Source organism: Heterocephalus glaber, unplaced genomic scaffold (assembly GCF_053883595.1).
Source record: "Heterocephalus glaber isolate CG9 unplaced genomic scaffold, H.glaber_assembly_v1.0 deba00001504, whole genome shotgun sequence".
Lineage (NCBI taxonomy): Eukaryota > Metazoa > Chordata > Mammalia > Rodentia > Bathyergidae > Heterocephalus > Heterocephalus glaber.
Window position 1 is genome coordinate 56,188,943 of NW_028258324.1, and position 24,553 is coordinate 56,213,495.

General features: G+C 36.3%; 1 protein-coding gene across 9 annotated transcripts in view; it reads right to left on the reverse strand.

Moving 5' to 3' along the window:
* The window catches only part of Pex5l (peroxisomal biogenesis factor 5 like), a 240,265-nt gene extending 215,899 nt beyond the window's left edge, over positions 1-24,366 (reverse strand). For 5 of the 9 annotated variants that reach the window (XM_021254621.2, XM_087186568.1, XM_087186570.1 and 2 more), the window contains exon 1: positions 23,909-24,068. In XM_021254621.2, the coding sequence (XP_021110280.1) occupies positions 23,909-23,929 (21 nt within the window). In that variant the 5' untranslated portion in view covers positions 23,930-24,068. Of the gene's footprint in view, positions 1-23,908 lie in introns of all 9 variants that reach the window. The other 4 variants (XM_087186569.1, XM_087186574.1, XM_004834646.4 and 1 more) reach the window with 4 other exon arrangements.
* Between the last annotated feature and the right edge of the window lie 187 nt (positions 24,367-24,553).

Consider the following 24,553-nt stretch of genomic DNA (forward strand, 5'->3'; position numbering starts at 1 on the left):
GACAGCAACCAGGCTGTGAACTTTGAAAGGCAGGAATGTTGATGAGCACAGCTTCTTAGTTCTGCCTGTTTGAGAAGAAATCATAAAATTGAGCATCTCACTTGGCAGCTGGTACCCTAATAGGAAAAAAACAATCTTGCACCTTAATTTTATTTCTTCCTCTTATCACGTCATGGTAATTTGTCTAGACAAGGGAATCATGGAACCTGAAATAACTTAATCCCTAAATGGCTTTATCATTGTAATCCTATCTCACCCAGGATTGGTAAACATCCTCCATAGAGTACTGATACAATCTGTAATTTGACTTTTAAACACTATTCTGAATTGAGCAAGGAAGAAAAGGTCTCCCAATTTATTTTATCTGTAAATTGTATGACAGCAGATATTTTGGCCTATCTATGTTAATGCTAGCATCTGTCAACCATGATCCATTTAGGGTTACCTGGACACTAACAAAACAAAATTCAATTAACTAGAGTACTTTTGTATATTTTATTTTGTTTATTGTAATAATAAACTTATAATAGAGACTTTAGTAAAAAAAGGGAAAGAACCACAAACTTAAATGTTGTCTTGGAATTAATACAATTTAATCTCAAGAACTTATTTAGAGGGGCCGCGGATTTAGCTCAGTGGTTCTGGCGCTTGCCTTGCAAGTGGAAGGTCCCGAGTTCGATCCCCGGTACCAAACAAACAAACAAACAAACAAACGAACTTATTTAGAAGAATTATATGATTTCTGCACTTGTCAAGGAGAATTGATATATAAAATATTGACCTAGCCTAGGTACTAGCAAAAGGGTAGAATTATGTTTAATATACTTTAGTAATAATGCAAAGATGATGTAAGATAAAGAATTTAACAAATAGGAGAAAATAAAAAGTTTAATGATGCTCATTTTATTGAGTGTATTTTGTACCAGAGAATGACAAGTTATAATATATGAAATGTGTAGCATACATAAAAATTAAACTAAATTACCTATAGTAGTTTCTTTTTAATGCTTTTATTTTAGTACATCTTTGTGATGCAGAATTAACTTTTAAAAATACCTCTCTGAATCACACTGTACCATCAAGTATCCATTCCATGGAGCCGAAAAGAATAGAATTCTTCTCATAATTATGCTACAAAGAGATTTTTTTCTTTTAATTATTCAGCAATCTTTGGTAAGAAACTGCTAATGGTTCTCAATTGAGCTTTCTGTAGTTTTCATAACAGTACTTTTTCCTAGATTGTTTTCATTTTAGGAAAAAAAATGATCAATCTTGTTCTCTTGAGTAAATTAGTGTTTATTTTTACAAAACTAAACATGCATGAATTACTTTATACAAACACAAAACTGTAAAAGATTGGTTTTAATAAAGAAAATGCCATTCCAATGTGTTGTCCATGATACATTTAGTAATGTTAAAGCATTAAATCTAGAATATACAAGTCTCTGTGTTTGCACAAATGTGTATGCTCAAAATTCTCAATAGTTTTATTTTTTCACACTCAAATGGGGTTTCAGTAAATTAGAAGGATGGCAAAGAGCATATTTAGATAGATAACAATAATATACAAGTTTAATATGTTTTGTATATTTAAAATTCCTAGGGGCTGAGGATGTAGCTCAGTGGTTTTGCCACCTGCATCACAAGCACAAGGTCCCAAGTTCAATCCCCGGTACAAAAAAAAAAAAATTCCTAGCTTTATTATAGAGGAAATTATTTAAATCAGTATTTTAATCTTTAGATTTTCAACAAATACTTATTTTCCATAAATTTGGGTTACTTATGACTGAGGGCTTCTTTAGTCTTGACTCAACCTGGGGTTCTCAATGACAGCTTGGGACTACAGAGCATTCCTTTAGAATTGATACTATTTTCAGAGAGGATTTATGTTCAATAATATATATTATATATATTAGTATATATACTGTTTATATATATAATGCTAGTAGAATATGACATATAGCAAGCATTCAGTAAATTTAGCTATTATGATTACTCATACATAGAAATAAAATATAATTGGTATTTCATGGTTTCCTGAGGGTATGTACCTCCACAATATAAAATTATTCTACCAAAAACAACTAGAGGAAAATATTAATCATTATTATACTGTGCATATCTTTTAAATCTTCTTTTTGCTTTTCATTATCATCCAGATTTTCTGCAGAGAGCATGTAAGACTTCTATGATTGGAAAAAGCAACAGTTTTAATTTGTATTTGCCTTTTAAATCTTGTTGAACTTCTTTAGCTGGTCTGCTTGTCATAGTCCATCATGAATGCCAGATTTACCAGTATGGATTGAAGGCTTGGCACCATCGGCTGGGAAATGTGAGAATGCCCTTGCCAAGCTCATGCCTTGGAAGAGTCTGAGTGCAGAATGAGAATTCATGAAATGTGTTTTCTGTTTTCTGGGACGTGTCAGCAGGTCTGTGGCTGAGGAAGGAACCATCTTTCTGAATTCTGTACTTCAACAAGGGACCATGTACAACGTGTATGACTTCAGAACCAAGGATGAAGACACTAAATTCCCAAATTGCAGGAAGTAGAGCTGTTGCTTTAACTAAAATTTTAAAAACAAGCCTGGAGGTTATATTTTCAAAAATCATACCTAATACTAAATCTGAGAACTTGTTTTAAAAAAGTAAAATAAACCACAGTCTGGCTTAACAGAAACTAAACTCTCGAGTTGGTATAAAGATAGTTTTAAAAATGCATAATAAAAGTGTGCTCTGTTTTATATGCATTTACTGAAAAAAAACCCAAGCCTTTTCCTGTTAGGTTCATTTTCTTCTGACAGAGAAAAGCATACATACACATACACACACAAACAAATCCTGAAACATGATTTGGAATTATTACAGTGACTCTGATCTTGCAATTGCAGTTCTTTCACCAAAGGCTTTTACTTCTTCTGTGCTCTGCACTCCCCATCTGATGCTTGCTACATGTAAATACCAGTGCTTTATTGCCATTACTTTAAAACTGTTTTATTCAGCAGCACCATAGAATATAAACATGAATGTGGTATATTCCTTTCAAGGAAAGGATCTGAAAGGCGAACACAAATAGCAAGAACACACTTGCAGAGGTGGTATGAGAAGGGAGCAGATGCAGTGCTGTGGGGATTCTGGTTAGAAGGGGCTAGGTTTTCCTCCTCAGCTGAGCTCTAGAGAAATGTTTCGCTGAAAGACAAGTTGGCTCGGTAAACCCCTTGGGGACATTCATCTTCATGTCCTTTTCTGCTAGTTCTCAATAATATTTTTAAAACATGTTTGCTTAATAATTTCATACACAATTGAGTGGATTCTGGGCCCATATTTTCTGGGTTCAGATCTCACCTCTGTCAAAACTACTAAATTTTAATTATGAGAAAATTTGTTTTCTTCAAAAAAGTGTGCGTGTGTGTGTGTGTGTGTGTGTGTGTTTCAAATTCTGTTGTCATGCTCTCGGTACAATAGAAGGAAAATAGTTTCCTCCTGAGGACTCCATTCATGGTTGAGGAATCCATAATTGTTTCACACAGTAAGTTATTCTTTAAAATGATTAACATCCTGTATTACTAAAACCCCAAACTAACAGCATCTCTGAGGCCTAGCTGTAGGAGTTGTACCTCAGTGTCCTCACGGGCTTATGAACATTCCCAAAATAAACCCACTAAGCACGGCTGACTATTCATGAACTGGAATTTCCAATTTGGACGGTCTGCGGCCCGTTTTGCAGTAATCTCCTCAATACCGGGGAAGAATGCAGGTTGTGGAGAGGACTCAAGCCAGAAGATTAAGGGGTAACGATGGAAGAGATTTGAAAATGATCTTGTAGGCTTTTGATATATAATAGGTATTCAATAAATATATAAAAAAAGTGTAAGAGTAGAAAAATCGACATGTGAAATTATAGAAAGATACACTGTAATGGAGTATTTGAGTTTAAATTTGGAGACAGAAAACTAATGGCTGATAGTAATTTAGGCCACAACAAAAAATTCTTTCCCCTAAAAGCAAGGAAGTAATACTGAATCATCACCACCACCACCGCCACCATACCATATCTCATCTTTTTGTCCTCAATTCTATCTCCTCAGTTTTATTTTAGTGTGTCAATTCTATCCCTTGCAAAATATGACCATAGAAAAGAATGACTTTGATCAATGGTTAGATCGTAACATTTAAAGTTTTATATAAACATTTCCTTCTACCTCTAATGTTTAAATTTGCTTCCTACTAAGTAGATGTCAGCTTAGTGCTATAAATATTTTTATATATCTACATTCATCTCTTTCTACTTATGAATGTTTTAGATCCTATACCTGTCTTTAAGGAATTTCTATTTTAAGACAGGAAAGTTTCACAGAGTCCTAACACAGAGATCCTATCCCAGACTGCCCTTTAATTTGGTTTCCTAAATTGTTCTTGAATATACCTGGTTGGGTTATTATTTATCAATGAGTAATAAATGGTTGTTGGTTTCTGTTTTGAAGAAGACACAAGGGCAGCCAGAGTTAGCGCCATAGCTGACGATGCCCTCAGCGGAGGGAGTCCTGGCCTTGACTTCCCCTGTGAAGTGAATGCTGCAGTTTCCAAGGACTCAGAGGATTGCTGGTGGATTTTGCCACCTTTCTAGTCTCAATATTATATTAAGTTGTATTAACTTAGATACTAGTTGCATCAAGTATTCTTCCATTTATGCTCTAGCTCATTTGCTTTAGAAAAATAAACATTCTTAATCCCACAGGAATTTTGTAGAATCAAGAATTATCGATTGACAAAGCCAAATATTTAACTCAAAAATCTTATTACTATTTTTTTTAAAAAGAGAGAACAATGCTCATCATATGTTGAGTTTGTGTCTGAAGTTAGAGTTCTACAACAAAATTTTCTACTAGATCAGCATCTACCCGGGGTGTTACCTAATAGGTAAACTGCTTTGTTATGATGAAAGAATAAAAAAATCTGTTCATAGATTTGGGTCTAGTTTGGAAGGAGCATGAAGGAAACTGTGAGAATCAAATTACCACTGTATTTTTGACTTATGAGTAGTTTGAAATGTCTATTTACCAACCTTAAATGTTTACCCATCTCCAGATGGAATTTTTTCTTTTTGTTGTTTGGGTACCGGGGATCGAACTCAGGACCTTGCGCTATTGAGGCAGGCGGCGGAACCACTGAGCTAAATCCCTGGCCCTCCAGATGGAATTTTTTTTTTTTATGATTTCCTCTATGTTGTTTTTGGGAAAGAGATGTTTTCCTAACATAATAGCTAGGCTATAAAATAACACTGAAAAAAAGAATACATTTGCAAGTTTCTCTCCCTTTACATATCCTTAAAATGTATTTTAAAGCTGTGGTCAGATTGAACTACACAAAAAGCTGCTATTTCTGACAGAGAGAAAATATGAAAAGTGTTCTACTTGTCTTGGGAGTATTTTTCAAAGCTTATTTCAAAATATACTGTATACATGATCTACTAATTTACTCTCAAACTGAGTGCTTTACTTTTATAAGGCATTGCCTGTAAAAATTATTGAATTGTTTCCTTATTTTATTTGAATGTGATCTTTCTATATAAGTTTGCTTATATCTTTTGAGCTAAATTTTAAATTCCCTCTCATAAAGTTTTGTTTCTATAAAAAGAAGAAGCTGCCCTAAAATATCTGGTAATGAATAAATGAATGAATGAATGAATGGATATTTAATTCTATAAACAGGTTCAGAGAAAGGGATCAGAATCCAGTAGGAAAACAACAACAACTACAAAAACCCAAAACCAAGATGAAGAATGAGGATTCAGGGTGAGGTGATATCAGATATGCCAAAGAGATCTTATTTTGTTCTGTGTTTCTCAGATTTTATTTTAGCATCCACAGTTTGGGAATCAGATAAACTTTCCTGGGAGTGTGGCCAGAAAATAAATTGGATTTCAGTGATTTATGTTTATTATGGTTGTATAGTGTGTCAGGTACTATGTGGAACATACATATTACACTGCAGTGTCTTTTCCCTCCAAAGGTAGTTCTCAGATCCCTCACTCGTATGCCATATTCCTCATATGAATAAAAATACATATTTTGTTATCTCAGATTATATTATTACTCATATGTATTATGTTATGATTGGTTTTGCATCTGTGATTTCCCCTCATTTGGTAAGTCTGTGTTAACCTTACACATTGAATAGGCTGGAACCAGTTTGGCTAGCATGTGGCTCATGTAAGAATGTTTGTAAGCAAATAAAACTGAATGTATTAATGAGAGGTGAGTCTTGCTTTATTGCTAACCAGTTGTAACTGACAATTACCAAGGATGAGAAGTAACTAACAATCTGTGCTGTGGTTGGTTATATTGCCTGTCCTGATTTGACAATGTTATCATGAATATAAACTGTGATATAAATAAAAACATCATTTTCTTTGAGGTGCTTAGGTTAAAGAAAATGCCCTGTTCATTTTTGTGGCTTTTCAGTTGTTTCCAAAGCTGCCTTTTTAGAGAAGAAGAAACACTTTTGTTGGCTGGGGACTCTGTTCCCTGTAACATGAGAGCTACTGCTCTTCTTAAAAGATGCACGCAGAGGCACAGAAAGCTCAAGGTACAACAATCAGACAGCTCCCAGGAAGCCTGTCATCCAGGCCTGACTGTCTTGTCTGGTGACATCCAGTTGCTATGCTTCTCAAAGGGCTCCCCCTGCCTCCTGGATGGCTCTCTGAGGTTGTTACAGATTCTGTTTGGTTCAGTTTTCTGGGGGTTTTCTTTGTGATCCAGAGCTGTAGCACTGAAGTTTGGGAGCCACTCTGTTAGAGGCATCTTTGGACCCACAGAGGTCAGTATAAACATCTACATTTCATGGTGAGGTGTAATGGTATACGTGAAGCAAGGCTTTTCTTCTATGCCCTATGTCTTGGTGTCTATTTTAGTTGTGTGCATAAAGGAGTGGGAAATGAGCGGGAGGAAGTAACAAACAATCTTTTCCATTGCTAGTGAGGTAGCATGTGTTCAGGATATGGACAAGGTCATGGGATGGATCAAAGGAGTTATTTAAGACCCCTGTAGTCACTGTTGGAGATAAAGTCAATAATTTAAAATCCAAGTTTCTGGGACTTTAGGTTCTTCTCTCAACTGTGATTTATCCACATAATCATGGTCACTTAAAGAACAGATGCATAAATTTATAAATATTTCTACCATTTGACCAGACTTTTCTATTTTCTTGTAAATCATTATGAACCGAAAACGTTCACTGTCTCAAGATATTAAATTTGCTAGCTTGCCATAAAACAGTGCTTCTAGATCTAGTTTTAGTTTCTGGTCTCTACTTTTGACTTATGAGGACACTTTATTTAAAATTTTCAATCAGGGAATTTCAGTGATTTAAGGTTCTTTAGGTTCTAGTTTCCCATTTTTATTTGTCCTCAATTTCTCCCTACAATGTTCTCTAAATTGATATGGAGAAGGGCCTGTCTATGACAATATATATTTCCTTGGGCATCAGATAATCAAATAGATGAAAGGAAATAGAAATACTTCTGTGCAACTGGTTTATTTGATTAATTAGTTTGAGGGTATAATTTCTAGAAATGATAATAATGGAAAAATTTAAACAATGGGAAGAAGTGGTTTCTTTTTTTTCATTAGGAAATCTTTATTAATTGAGTAATGTTCACCCTTAATAATATAAAGGTGTTATAATGCTGAATATAAAATTCAGCATTAAAATTTGGAACTATATCTGTGCACTCATTGTCAACTGTCAGAAATTCATTTCAGGCTTTGGGATTACTTATTGTACACTTCAATTTTCTAATTTGAAATGCTTAGGTTAAGAAAGTTGTCCAAGGTCACATAGGTAGGAAGTACTGGAATATGGATTAATACCTCATCCCTAATTTTTCCCCTATGCCTTTGAAAAGCAGAAAGAAAATTTAAAGACTATCTTCTCAAACAATGTCATGATATTGATTTCCCTTACAATAATATGATTCATGAGGATGAATAACAGATGATTATCATTTCATACAATAAGCAAACCATGCAATTAACTGATAAAAGAAAACCCACAAAACAAAATAGTACAACTTAAGTAGAAGAAAGCACAGAAAATCTAATATTGGTCTAATGTTATGATACAATAGGATCAATAATCCCCACAAAATATAATTATGCACATTTTATATTTTTGTGTGTTTGATAAACTGTAGATGTCACTTATTGACATTATCTTTTATTACATTAAATACTATCTTAAAATGTGAATTTATTAAATTTCAGTTTGCAGCAATGACATTATAACACTAGTGAAAAAACCAAGTTGTATTCATCATTTTGTGGATGGGAAAACTGAAACCCACAAAGGATAAGTTTCCCCCCCATGTCACACGCGCGCGAGCGCGCACACACACACACACACAGTTAGTGCAGAAACAGGCCTGGGATCCAATTTTTCTGCCTGGTGGCACATATTCTTCTTTTGTTCCTCATAAAAGCCAGATAGCAGTTTGAACAGATTACTAGAGAATAATTGATTTTAAAAAGGAGTGGTACATTTTCACAATAGTTTAATTTCATTTTCAAAGATCCTAGACAAAGAGCTTAATTTATATTGGTCTATGGAAATCTTCAGAAATTTACATCTAACCAAGAAGATTAATTAAGGCTAATTAAAAATGAATTGCTTCTATGGCTCATTCAATGTGTTCAATAATCCTCCCTTATTTGAAGTTTTTCACTCCTCACTTTCAATTACATAGTCAACTATGGTCTGAAAATATTAAATGAAAATTTCCATAAATAAATAATTTATAAATTTTGAATGAAATCTTGTGCCATATTGTTCTGTCCTTCTCAGCCTCTTTAGCATCCTTTTGTCCAATACTGTATACGCCACCGGCTTGTTAGTCACTAAGAGCTTAAACAGCTATCAGATCAACTGTCACAGTTTCACAGTGTTCAAGTAACCCTCATGTGATAGCTAAATGCTGTGTCACAAATGCCACTACTTCATATCATCACGTAAGCATGGTATCATCTTATATCCTTACAAGAAGATGAGTGTATGTAGTACAATAAACCACTGAGAGAGAGACAGAGACAGAGAGAGACAGAGAGATAGAGACAGAGATAGAATGTTAACATAAATTTTATTAGTTTATTGTTATAATTATTCTATTTTACTGTTACTTATTATTACTGATCTCTTATGTGCCTAATTTATAAATTAAATTTTATCATAGGTATGTATGCATAGGGAAAAACCACATAGTATACATAGATTTTGGTTTTAAGAATCCACTAGGGGTCTTTGAATGTATCCCACAAGAATAAGAGGATATTCCTCATCTATCATGATCAGGCTCTGCTCTAGGCACCTGAGTAAAAAAGATGAACAAGATACAGCAAAGGGAAATCACCTCACAAGATAGCCATGTAAGGAAACTGAGACAGAGTTCTGCCCAGGTTCAAGGCACTTGGAGAACATGGAGGAGGGTCTAACAGAATCCTGTGGCTCAGAAAGGATTCCTTGGATTAATGTTCAGTGGGATGTTGATGGATAAGGAAAGACAGAGAGTGAGATGGATTTTCCAGTCACCATTAGAGGAGGTGAGAGGCATGGAAACACAGGTCCAGTTTGGAGAAGTCTACCAAATTTAGTAAGGCTGATGAATGCTTATATGGACACTGTAGATTAGAAGGCCAGATGAATGAGTCATACATTGTATGTCATTGTGAAGGCCACTGATGTTTGCACTACACCGTGCTTTGATTTCATCTATAGAGTATAAAAGGGAGAGTCTTGGACCCCATCCTTGGAGTATGATTCACTAGGGCTGCTGTGAGGCCAAGGACTCTGCATTTTTAACAAACATCCTAAGAAAATTATTCTAAAGAAGAATGCACTTTAAAACACTCTTCTAGATCGTGGTATGCCATGAAAGGATCTTAATGAAAGGGAGATATGATCTAATTTTGCAAAAAGGGTGTGATCATGGAAGGAAAAGGACTAGTTAGAGCCTTATCATTATATTTTAGGTAAAGATGATAGAGTGATTTCCCATTGTGGTGGTGAAATGGAAGAGAAAGTGGAGCAGGAATAAATCAGAAAGAAAATACTAGAGTACTAAGATTTGATTTAGGGGTAAGGGGAAAGAGGAAGAAAGAATGGCTCCCAGACTTCAGGCTTAGGTAACTGAGTAGGTTGTGGTTCTATTAAACAATTCGCGACATTTGGAGGTGTTAATTTTAAGGAGATTGTTTGTGGTAATGAGTCCTTATTTGAACACACTGACTTTGAGTTGGAAGAAGTAGAGGAGGCCAGTTAGTAACACTGGTGGTTAGTTGGGGAGAAATAATTGGCTTATCAGCAAATATTGAGAATGGGCATAAATACCAGGTGAAGTTTTAATTTTAATTACCTTAGTGCTTTTTCCCTGCAAACAAACTGAATCTCGATTTAAACATTTATTAAAATAAAAGAATATGTCAGTGCAAATCACAGATAAAAATAATGACTTTTGACAAATGGAGTGCAGAATATTTGTACTTTATAGTTTATAATATAGAAGTTTCTTTGGCATAAGACAGAATATTTAATCTATTATTTCTTGATTTTTAAAACCAGGATGTAATCAGATAAATGTGTTAGAAGTTGATCTCTAAAATATTAATTTTAATTAAAATTTGTTATAAAAGAAAACATAATTTTTATTTTGGTTTCTTTTAATTTTTAATTGGGTTAACTGATCAGTACTATGATATTCTAATTTTCATAATGTTACTTCTTGGTCCTTTCACTTATAAGTTAACTGGAAGTTTAAAATTAATTAAAAAAAATTAGGGAGCAGAGGGTTCAATTTAAATAGAGTTTAAATATGAATTGAGATAGGTAGCTCTATGCATATTTTTCCATAATAACCTTATATCTACCATTGAGAAGTAGTTCTCTTTCAATAAAGCTGGTATCTTCTCGTTTCCTGCATGAAATGGATGTTTAAGAGCATAAGAAATTAACAGAACTCCCTCCAATAAGTAGTGACCAAGTTTTCAGTAATAAAGTGAGGTATTTAAAGGCTGAGTTTAATAGAAGTGAACACATTAAAGTAAAACATGGGACATGTGGTTAACTGGTGCTGTGCTTTACATCTGCAATGCTCCTTAAAGGCTCATGTTGTACAGGCTCGATCCCCAGCTTAGCACTATTGCAAAGTGGTAGAAACTTTAAGAGGGTCAAGCATGAAGTCTTTAGGTCACTGAAGGTGTACTTTCTCCTGGAGCAGGGGATCCTGCTCTCCTCTTCTTCCTGTTTTGTACCCCAGCCATGGAAAGAATATCTTTGCTCCACCATACACTCTTCATTGCAATGTGCTGCCCCACACAGACCCAAAAGCAATGAGCCAACCACGCATGAGGTGAAATCTTCAAAACCATAAATCTTTCTTCCTTATAGGTTGATTATCTCAAGTGTTTTGTTACAGTAAAAAAAAAGCTGGTTAACACAACCACTGCTTTATTATTTCATATTTTATAGTAACAGATTAAGTATGGATAAAACAAAAAATTAAAATATTTGTGACAGAATTTTTCTATTGGAGATATTTTGGCACAGTTTATACACACAATCCAAGACTCTTCTTCTAAACATGAGACACAGAGCAGCTCTATACCAGGCTTCAATGCTGTTCCAGACTTTGGGGTATTTTTTATTCTATGGAGCCCTTCTCACAAACAAGGATGTTCTATAGTCTCCTAGGCAAATGTGCCCTATCATGCAGAAAAGTACTCTCAAAGTATTAAGAATATAGTTGTTGAGTTCAGAGAATTGATAAGGTAGAAGAACTTAGTATCTATCTTTAATAAATGGTAGAAATACGGCATCAGCGATTTCTACCCTCCAAGGCAACTGCAATGTTACAGAAAACTTGCAAAAACCCTTTTGTCCCTGTTAGTTGAGTGATTTTGCAGTAGCTAGGCAGTGACATAAAGACGTGGCTTGAATTTGCTTTAAGTACTCAGGCAGTTAAAACCTGAAGACCCAGATTCGGGTCCTCAGTGCCCAACTGATCTGACAAGGAAGTTTAGGTAAGGCAGTCAAATTTGTGCACTGCCTTCTCTCTATCAGCATGACAGAGACAAAATATCTACCCTCTGCCAATCTCACTGAGGAACTCTAAAGATTAACTTCTATGAGGCTGTTACAAAAAGTGACTGTTGTAGCAGGGATGTCAGTATTTTATTACAACCAAGAATCTTCTAGATCGGGTATAGCATAGAAATGTATCTCTTTGCAGTATTTGCAGAATGGAAAAGAGAAGTCTGGTAGGATTTTCTCAAGCAGTGTGTTCTTTGAAGGACAGGAAGAGGTTAATCTTGGACTTCATTAAGAAATGTCAAGTACCTCGATGTTAGAAATTTATAATCTTTACTTTCCACGATATGGTTAGTAGTAAACTAGGGAAATCTGCTCTTACCCACTAGGTATGATGTCTTGTATCACGAATTAAGGGCCTGATAATAATAGAATCCCACAGCTGGAAGGAAAGCCAGTAATCCTGTAAACTGATCAACCTCAAAGGCCTCAAGAAACACATCCAATCTATGTTTGAACCTATTTGGTAAAATAGAGCTTACTTCTTCACCTTCCATCACCACCATCACCAACACACACACACACACACACACACACACACACACACACACACAGAATGGGTCCTTGGTAGAGGAGTCCTCTTCACATTCATTGGCTGGGCAAGGCTGTCAGATCAGGGGGAATAATTTAGGTCTGAACTCTAGTTCACATGTCAAGGTGTGTGCTGGAATATGGGATTGTGGGATTGTTTCTTCTGGGAGAAAAGGGTCAGTCTGTATATTTGGCTAACCCAGAGAGGATCCCCTTATAATTTCCCCAGAGGTGGCACTGTCATTTCCTCTTTTCTGTTAGAGAAACCTCTGCATTAACATATGGTTTTTGAATCTTTTTAAACCCATATCTGAATGGAAAGAATTACTCTTCCATAGTTTAGGCTCACATGCCAGAGTAACTGTGGGAGACATCATGTGAAATCTCCAGATTTAGATCGAGCCATTAAACAGACAAGTCCATTGGATGAGCACTTTGAATGCATGCCCCCTTTAGACCCTTGGAAACTTCTGTGTGTGTGTGTGTGTGTGTGTGTGTGTGTGTGTGTGTGTGTGTGTGTATGTGTGTGTAACTGGGTAGGCCAGAGATGGGGGGAGTAAGTAACTTTTATAATCAAGTGTAAACATCGACAACTTCCTAAGGCAGTTCTGACTGCAATATTCTGTTATTCTGTGATGGTCTCAGTGGTATTTGGGGTGTGTGTTAACATCATTACTAACAAACAGCAGAGGTCATGAGGAGGTATCTAGACCTCAAAGAGATGGATTGTAATTCCAAATGACCATGGCCAGCTAGAGATAGTTAGAACCCATTAGAAGAATTTATTACATTTCTAAATCTGTAGCCTCAGACTGTCCTTAAGCTTTAAAGATGTTCAGCCTGTTAAACTGCATAGACTGCTATGACAGCGGAGTGTTGGTTAATTACAGGGCAATCTAATTATAAAGATTCTCTGTAATTAATTCCCTTTCAAGTGTGTGGAAACTGCACTTGATATGCAATACTTCTGAAATTTATGGGAATACACGAGGTACTAGGGCCACATGTGTCATAGAATCCAGGAGACCATCTTAACTGCACTTTGGAGTCCTTATTCTTAGAGATTCTTCTTGTATATTTTATTCATTCATTCACTCTTTCATATTTTGTTTTACCCATTCACTCACTGTTAATCTATTCATTCATTGTACTGCACTAATAGTATGCACTTGTTACTATTAGTCTTGAAGGATGTCAGGATTTATTGAACATAATAGCTACCAAAAAACACTCAGAATTAGTCAGGGAGACTGATAAAGAGAAATCAAGTTATATACTTATTATGGTGTTAGTGACATATATAAGGTGCAAAGGAACATGGAAGAAGACATTCATTTTTGGTAGAGAGGAGACAGGGTCTTGCTTTGCAGTATAGGCTGCCCTTGAACTCACTACGTAGCCCAGGCTGGTCTCAAACTTGCAGTGATCCTTCTGCCTCAGCCTCCTGAGTACTGGGATTACAACCGTGTGCTACCATGCCCAGCTGTGAAGAAGACATTCTACATTCTGCATTGCCTGGTAGGAGGGCAATGATGTGTGGAAGAGCAGCACTTACTGAGAAGGCAACATTTGAGTGGAAAAGTGAAGGATGAGTAAACATACAGAGTGTCCAGAAGGCAAGAGTTTTCAGAAGAAGAAAAGAAAAAATCCAAAGCTATGAGAGAACAAGAAAGGTAAACATCACCCACCACTGTGTACCACCAGTTGTAGTAAGCACTGCTGTGGCTACTGTTCTTCCACACATGGTCTATGAAAACATAAGAGATAGCATCACTTCAGAAATTATTATATGCTAAGCCCTTCATATTTTATGATCCCACAATGTGTGGGTTCTTTTATTATTTCCATGTCACAGATGAGGAAAGTGGGGGTTAGAGAGAATATGCGATTAAGGGGCGATCACACAGATACTAGGATGTGAACTGGGGGCCATCTGATCCTGGAGTGGAAGTTGTTAACTGATGTGCTTTGTCACTTCTTCAATGTAGAAGATTGTTAAATGATGTGAGACACATGCCATCAAAATTCTGTCATTTTTTTTCACTTTGAGAAAAGGCAATTAATTCAAGAGGTCTGAGCTCTTGAGATCTAGCCCCCAGTTTCCGCATATGTGAAATAACAAAGTTGTGCTATGTGAACTCTAAAAACCTTTATACCCCCAAGATTCTATTTTAATTAAATTTTCCCCCAAGCTTAAGAACACTTTTTTTTGGTCTTACATAAATCTTCCTAAAGACTTATATAAGAGACTGCATATCAATATTAATGACTCAGATGCGCAGGGCAACTAGATTATAATCATCTTTTGGGTGAATATGTAAAACTAATGTGCCTGATTTTCTACATTAAATTTCTGCACGTGGAGAAAAAAGATGTTCTTATTGCTAAGGTACATGATATATATTTTAGTTCCCTGATTAATTACTGAATTCTTCACAGTGCCTTTTCCAATTTCTCAAAAAGAATAGGAGTGAGCAATGGATGGACATTGATGAATGACAATGGGATCATTTTGGTCCTTTTTGGTCTATGATTTAATAAGCCAATATGCTCTATAGTTTTACCATATCTCCTAGAGGCCTATATTTAAGGGCATGGAGTAGTAAATGAGCATGGGCTTAAAGAGAACTATTTCCTTTTGACTCTTATCCCTCAAGGCAGATTCGACTCTAGTCAAGTCAACACAGAGCACGAGGCATTTATTTTACTTTAATGATAAAGTGCTATGTCTCTTTTACTTTGAAGTAATACCTATTACATATTATAGTGGATATAGCAATTTTTAAAGAAGACTTTTCCAAATCTGGACTGTCTTTCTACATTTGGGATATGGCCCTGTTTTTGAGTGTTAGTGGGAAGCAGATATGCTTGAGGCAGTCTATCTTGCAGCCAGATAAGGATGAGTGGTTCAGCTCCACCAACCAGCAATGCCTATCCCTACTAAATCCCTACTTCCACAAGGGATTTAGATACACAGAAGAAGCCATGGTAGAGTCGTCCATCCTGCCAGTGAGGGGCAGCAGCTGAACCAGTGCCCAACATGGTGGGTGCTGGGCAAGCTTTGCTGTCCCTCATACTGTGAAGACAGCAGTGGGCTTCACATCGGCTTGGTTAGAGGGTTTGACATGGGCTCTCTTTGCCTGTTTCCTGCTCGTTCCATCGTTAGTTAGCATAGTTCAAGGAGTCTGTTAGTGTACCAGTGTACCTTTGATATTTAAAAGTCCTTATTTTGAAATAATCTTTCAAGCCTGAAGAATAGTACAACAGACTCCCAACAATTTTTTTTTCTTAGGTTCACCATTTTTAAACATTTTGCTGTACTTGCTTTACTATCATCTCTCTCCTCCTTCTTCCTGGATACTCTCTTCATATACACACTTTATTATTATTATCATCATTTCCAAGTCAATTGAGAGTAGGTTACATACATCATGACCTTTTAACCCTTCATTCTGCAACATGTATGGTTTATGAGCAAGGATGTTCTTTTACGTAGCTACGGTATAGCTATCCAATTCAGGAAATTTAATACTGATATAATACCAAACTATTCTCCAGTCTATATTCAAGTTATGTCAATTGTATGCATCAGTGGTGTTCTTGACAGCAATTTTCTCTTCCAGTTCCTGATCCACTCTAGGCTCATATATTGTACTTAGCTGTCTTATCTCTTTAGTCTCCTTTTAATTTGTAACAGCTTCTGGGCTTTTCCTTGTTTTTCATGACACCGGTATTTTGAAAAAACACAATCTGTTAATTTTATAGAATATTCTTCACTTTGAGTTTGTTTAGTCTTTTTTCTTGATTCCACTCAGGCTGTCCATTTTTGGCATGAATAGTACCTGCATGATGCTATCTCCTCAGGATATCATGTCAGAGGCATATGATATCCATTTATCCCTTATTGGTGATACTGTTTTGATTATTTAGCTAAGCTATTGCACAATCTAACCATTGATAAGGTATTTTTTTTCTTTTGTAGTTTATGTGTGATATTTTGGTTATACATAAACATCCTGTTTCCAGCTAAACTTCCTCCCTTCTCAGATTTAGCTTCCATTAACCATTATTTTTTGAGCCAATTCTTACCATGGTGATTTTTCTGTCTTTGTCATTCCTTTCAGACTTATTAGTTGTTTGAATATACTTCTAATAAATACCATTTCTGCTTAAATGAGACAGAATTGGCTTCTGTTACTGACAGGTGAAAACCTTTGATCAATTTCCTTGTATACTTAGGGAAACTAGTTCTAAGAACCTGTCAAACAAGTTTATTCAAATGGTCAATCTAGTCAGTCCAAGGAGACAAGGAGGTGAACACCTTTAGGACAAGAAATAAAAGAAATTTTTCATCATTTCACTCTTGAAACATATTTCCAGGCCAGATTTTTTTCCACTGTCATCCAAATGAAAGCTAAAATGGAACATATAAATATCAAATAGTTATACTATAACTAAAACCCAGGAAAATATCAATTTTAGTGACTAAATGCCAAACACCTGGATGTTTGGAAACATCTAGTGGTTTATTAAAATATTTACTTTTCACTTAGATTTTTTTGAATGCAATAAACGTCAAAATAAAGAATAAAGGTATGCCTGAATAAGGCAGATTTCATCCTAACACTAGCTAAGGTTTCTCAGACCAGTGCCTCTCAAATGTCAATGTATATTTAAATCACTGAATACTTTCAAAAAATTCAGCTTCTGATTTAGTAGATTTGGAGGGGATCTGAAATTCTGCATTCTCATCAAGTTCCCAAGAGTTTTGTGTGCATGTATGCAATCACTCGCTGAATCAAATGTTACATTGCTACAGGATTAGAGGTTATTGTTCAGGACCAGCATGCCTGTTACAGTTAACACCCACGTGAAAGAAGGTGAAAGGATGCTTTGCAGCCCTGGCAGATACTTTTTTTCATGGTGTTTTAATTGTTCCTCTTTCTCATTTCCTTTAAGAGTCTATATTTTCTGAGAGTTAACTTACCGTTTATGATGCTAGATGATAACCAGCAGGGCTCTGTCTGATGGCCACCCATGTATTTTAGGTGACCAGGGAATATTCCCCAAGGAAATGTTGGGTTTTGCTTATTTTGGGTCATTACAATACATTCTGCTTATTTTAGTTCAGTTTGCTGCACCCATTTTGGACATGCACACACCAATTCTTATATACCCAGTATGTATGTTCTTTTCATTGGATTTCTTTCATGAAGCACAGTGGTCTTGGAAGAGGGGTCACTATGTGCCCAGAACACTGCTCTGTTCAGTCATCCACTCACTCTCCCTTCACCTAGGTCTCTCCCATATCCAAGTAGGCATCTTGCCAAACTGTGTGCTACATGTATCGTCTTATTGTCACTGTCTACAGAAAACTCTACCTATTCTCATATGATACCAGTTTTAACCCTCAAGCCAGGATTGAACAATTCTTCCCCTTTCCTAAATAATGGTCCTTCAAATATTCATACACAGACATCACAGCCTTCCCTAGCAATTACTTTCCAAGACAAACAGCCCCGTGTCTTTTAATCATTACTCATATGACATGGATATGAATTCTTCTAACATACCAGTTGCATTAAGAACCACATGATTTTTGAGAGGGTGTTTGGGAGTGGGAATTTTGTGACTCCATAGGTAGATTTCTGGCATTAAAACAGCACCAGTCTTCTCTTGGAATATCCATGATTCATAGATCACCATATGGCATTCTTTTGGGGAAAAATGTTGCTACACCAAGTTCCACTTTGTCTGGCTTTTCAGAAGTATCTACACGTGAGACAGAATTTGGGGTAGTTGAGTATGCACTTGCCATTTCAGCTATGCCACTAGGTTTGTCCCAGTGCAGAACGGCTGGCAGAGCTGTTTCCCTGGAATGAAATGGTGAATAAATAGGCTTTGCTAACCTGAATGAGCTCATAACTTTCTGTCTGTGCAATTTCTAACAGCAATTTAAAAAACAATTCATAAAAATGATCTATTTAGTGAAATCTGTATGGAGTATGATATTAGTTACTTATTTAAAGGAATTTAAATAGGAGTATTATGTTGGTTCCTAATAAGGATCAGTCAAAAATGACAACATCAGGCAACACTGGCAGTATATTGTACCCTGAGGTCTGAACAATCAGCAATTGCTTTGATATTTAATCAATAGAGTATTAACTATCTTCTTGTTTATATTCTGCTTAACATAATATAGAATATATGCATAATATAGAATATATGTATAATAATCTTTCTTTGCAGATTGGGAAAGGAAATATTCCACTTGGTATCCTTATGAAGGGTATGGCTGAAGTGAAGTGGGGTAGAAGCAGGTGAAGTGGAACGAAGAAGAGTCATTGAAAGCAACATAACTGCCTGTTTATAGCACTCTGGTCACTGATGCATGGGTTATATGCTGCAGTTCAAGATGATTTTGTCTTTTACAAATCCTGAATTATAAAAAGGTGATAGATGTTAAAGAAAGTTGGCAATGCATTTTCTCTATTAGGCAATTTGTAATTACATGATGTATTTGAGGTCCCAAGCATTCAGATAGAGACTGAAGACTGTTAATAAGGAAACACTAGGCTTGGGTTTACCTTCACATGTTGTGCAGGAAATGTACACTGGTTATTCTATAAATACACTAAGAAGCTATTTTAAAATATAAAATCCTTAAACAGCTTTACTTGTGCCAGTGTTGAAAGCATGTGATCTCAATAAAAAGTGAAAAAACCCAGCCTGCCAGATGTTTTGACTACATAGTGCATCACATTTTAATGTTTCCAAGGTTGGCAGTGGTAATCCTAGAGATTCAAGATTTTTAAAATTAACGAGTTCTGTTTTAACCTTTTCTTATTCTTTACTTTGAAAACATTTTTCTAGTCAAAACATTCATTCAGTGTGCTGGAATTTTTACTTTCAACTACACTTCTTTAAAAAGAGTTTCTAAAACATAAATAAATTCTATAAAGACCATCATATGTTTCTTACAATAAGTATGTTATAAAAACTGTTGGCCAATATTACTAGGAAATGAGATTTTCAGGTTAAACAGACATTGTATAACATTACAATATTACTATTATACTTTTTAAATGTTAAAAGTTCAACATATACCCACACAAATATGATTTGCTTGTGAATACATTCAAAGGCACGTCAGAATCTTACTGGAGCTTTTGTTACAATTTTGAGCATCAGTGTAATTGTACATGAGTTTACTTCCACAGAGTACTTGTTAATATTTTAGATAACAAATTCATTGTACAAGTGCTCATTCTTACTGGTGGGAAGGCTTATGAGGAGGCAGGGCAGGTGTAATTTGAACTGGGGGCAGAGGGAAGGCAACAGCTTCCCCTGTCCCAAATAGCACAACCCCAGCTTTGTTCATTCTAAAAATTTCACAAACTGCAAACTAATCTCAAAGGTTCTCTTCTGAAAATGCAAATACTATTGGGGTGTGTATGTGTGTTGTGTGTGTGAGTGTGTGTGTGTGTGTGTGTGTATGGTGTATTGATATGAGCTATGTTTGTTAGCAGATAATAAACAAATGGCACAGAATAGAAAAGAGTGGCATCTGAGGGATACATCTGCTAGAGATGTGGAAATACCCAATAAAAATATCATCAACTTTAGTTCTGCTGAGGGTTTCCATTATGATAAGCTTCTATTAAGGATGCTGAAAACAACACTAGATTGACTTCTTGTATGCAATGTTTAGAGTGGATCTTAATGAATCCCAGGGGCCAGGTCTAATGAATTAACATGATTTATATTACCTAAGCTGTTCTCCTTCATGATTAAAAAAAAGCTTAAGTAGGGCCGGGGACTTAGCTCAGTGGTTCTGCCGCCTGCCTTGCAAGCGCAAGGACCCGAGTTCAATCCCTGGTACAAAAAAAGCAAACAAACATAAATACAAACAAAAATTAATCCCTTTGGAGGACAAGAAATAAAATGACTAGCTTTAGGTTGTTAATAATTTTATAACTTTCATAATTTAAATTTTCTTTCATTTGTCTTATATAGTTAAAGGGAGTACACTGGTTCCTAAAATGGCTTGAATAAGTAAAAATAAATTCTGTTTTGAACCCTGGTGATAAAAAGCAGTTATAATTACAAATAGACTTTTTTTTTGATTGCCTTCTGAAATAATTTCCATACAATAAAAGGAGTTATAGATTCTTAATTAACAATAAAAATCTTTAGTTCAAAATTAAAATTGTACTGCTCTATATTTATATTACCCCAAGAAAGAAAGTTTGGTTAAGGAAATGTTCAGAAGTAGGTAATAATTTTGCTTTAATTGGCAATGTTAACTCTCACATGCACATATACAAATAAGCCTCTCAGCATTGAGGATACTAAAGTATCAATGGGGTTAAGACCATGCATCACCTAAGTTTTGTCAGAACTAATGTTAAAGTGTATTTAATCATCATCACTTCCTTGATCAAAAGGGAAAAATAGGAAATCTAAAGCAGTCACTGAAGAAACTACCTTTCCTTAGGTTGCTGGGGTGATTAATTCCCTTCGGAAATAACTGGTGAGGCAGTTGGAAAACAACACAACTCCAGGGCCCTGTGCCTAAATATATACTTGTGGCATTTGCTATTAAACTGAGAAATATATGTTACTAGTCTATATTCTATCTGTTATAGATTTCTATTATGATCTTCTAATCAATGATCAGAATGAACCAAATATGTGCTTTTCAAAGTTTGTGGCGTGAATTCAGGTTATACTATAAACAAATAAATTGCTGTATGTATCAGAATTAGTAGAAGTTATTTGTAAAGTCATTAAGCTGCAAAAACAAAGGCACCTCAGGAGTTTTAAATTAGACTATTTTTAAGGCTTCCTGTGAATACCTTGTCTACTCCAGACTGCTTATTTGGAAAGTACATTATTTTAAAAATATCTTGGAAACAGAAAAAAATGAAAAAACATACCAAATGATTTAAACATTTTGTTTTACTTCTATTTTAAGGTATCAGCCAACCAACACTAGTGCTCCAAATAACTCCAAAGTTGGCAGAAATGTTAATAAATCTGCTCATCTCTGGTCCACTTTACTAGCTATGTATCCAGATTTTAATCTCAAACATTTTGCAGTGTTTGGACTATGTTTCTTCTTGTCTGTTATTAGACAGATAGCACAGGATAGTGCTATCACTAACAAGGAATCCTTCTTTTCTAATCTAAATATACTAACACAAAGGAGATTTTGCTATTGGCTAAATACTATACTTTGAGGAAAAGTTTTGGAGTTTATAAAACCAAACAAAGAAATGTAAATGAGTCAGGTTGTATTGGGTTTTTTTGCGGGGGGAGAATTCCCACTTAGATCATATAGTTAAATAGCTACTAAATGCACTTATGATAGCCTTGGAAGTCTTATTAATAGTCAATAGCAAGTATGGAAAGGCTATTGTGTTATGAAATTTTGGCAAACATATTGATTAAAATCTTTATTTGGTAACATTTTCAAGTTAGGCTTGGCAGAAAAGATTAGTGAGTTTTATTGCAAGCCATCATATTTGCTGCCACAGCAGTGAACAAGAAAAAACATTAAGCTGGGGGCATATGCAGCCTTATATTTTGTTTATTCCCTCAAAGTGAAATTAAACTCTTAAACAATGTTCTGGACAATTCAAGTTTCAGTAACATCTTCCCTTGAAATATTTAGAAAATTGAGTTAAAATTGTTTAGAGATGCATGAATTTATCAGATTGTTGCTTGAATTCTTCCTTCACAGTAACATATTTTTCAAACAAAAATATTGTGGAAAGTTTTTGCTAATTACACTAAGAAGCCAACTATGAATTTTGTGTGAATGAACAATTTCTCCATTGGGCAGAAACTGTTTAGGAATAATAAATAGATAATAAATAAAATTTTAAGTGTTAGTCTTGGGTGAAGAGGAAACATAAAACTAAAATAATAATCCTTTGGTTTTTCAGCAATCATTATTTAAGAGCTTCTTTGATACTAAACTTTCCAATTAGTATAACATTTTAAAGAAACACGTACATCATATTTACTATATTTAAAAATATACTTCAGTCACTAGTTATCATCCATCAAATGTGATATAATTCCACTGACAATTTTTCACCAAAAGGTGATGTCAGTACTATGGGAAATACTTTTGGAATTCTGGTAGTGCTGATTCAGAATTTTTACAAAATTTTGGAACATGATACAATACTGTGCTTTATATAAAAGTAAATTATAGTTTAAAATAATTTCCCTAAGACCTGGAAATTAAGCATTAACATTAGGTCATGAATGAACAACATATTTATTTACTTCCAAATGCTCTGAAAGAAACAGAAGCAACACTCAGCATTCACAAGTACACACCAGGGCGAGAGCACTGCATATGCTTGTATTTGACCATTTTTTGAGTGGAAAGGAAGCCCGAACATCAAACCCAATGACTAAAGCACTTAGGAATAACAAAAAGAGCTCAGTTCATACTTTAGAAAGCTGAGTTAGTATTTCATTTTTCTTTCAAAGTAAACAAAGTGCCTTAATAAGGAAGAACCAACTGGAGTCAAGGTTAAAATAATATTGCCCAAGAGAGTAGAGTGTTTGCATTTGAAAGAAGCAGTGCTTCAGCTTGGATGAATATTAATAACAAACAGGGCCAGTACCTCCCCTGAAAAACATTACGGCCTCTTGGACACAGGTTTGAAATTCATCTTCCCAAGTCATCCTGTGACTATTGGAAGAGGTGACAATATTCCATCATTTGAAGGGAGAAAAATACAGCACGAACCATTTTTGAAAAAAAAATAATCCTTTGAAAATTAATGCGAAAGTAACAAAGTGTTCCAAGTTTCAGGAAATGTTTGCATTTGGGTAAAAGAAAAGCTTTGTCTTTCCTATTATTGTTTGCCCTTCAGTTGACATACATGCCGAGATGCATCAATAGAATCACAACGGAAACACGGTCATCTCCAGGCTTTCCTCTGTTTGAATTCCTTGATCCCGTTTAAAGGAACAGGCTCAGGGAAAACACAGGAAACAAACTTCCCCAGACGAAGTTCCCAGGTCTCTCCTCTCCTATCCCACCCTCAGAAACCCGTCTCGTTTTGCAGACAGCCCCGGTCAGAAATGTCATAGCCTTGTGGTACCACTGCACTTGTTGAGCTGTGTGAAGGTAGCAGTTGCCCACAGTAACTTGGTGAACCACCTTGATCTTAAATGAGTCCCAGGGTTTCTTTCCAGCTCCATGGAAATATCTTACCTGCATGTGTCCCTGGTACATTCTGCTTCGGCTTCTTCAGGGCTCCCCGAGGCCGCCGGCTGCTTTTCCCCGGGTTTACTCTCTCAGCAGCGGGGAGAGGGCGGCGTGCGCGCTGGGTCGTGGAGGGCCCGCGGAGTCTGCAGGGCTGCAGGTAGGGCGGCCCCTGCGCGGCGCGGCGGGCGGCCGGGAACTGTTCTCCACTCGGGTGCTGAAAGCGGTCGCGGAGCGCGCCGGGGAGCCAGGAGCCGGCTCGGCCAGGCTCTCCTGCAGGCGCAGGTCCTGCTCGCTGGGCGTCTCTAAAACTCACTCTTTCTCCGCCGAACTCTTTCTCGCTCCCTGCCAGGCTGCCTCATGGCTCTCTCACGCTCCTCGCCGCGAACCGCACCCCCCCCTCCTCCCAGCCCTGACGTGAGCGCCCACACTAGCCGCCGCCGTCCCTGCCGAGAGGCCGCGGGCCCGGGCACGCGCGCGCGTTCCCGGTGGGTCCGGGAGCGGCCCGAAGGCGGCCCCGGGCGCTGCGCGCTCTCCCGCGCTCGTGCTGGGGATGCGCGTGTGCGCGCCGTGGCCCGACAAAGTACCCACGGGCGTTGGTCCTGCTGATGTTAAATGCCTGGTCAAAAGTGGAGTGGGCTTCGAGGGCGATTC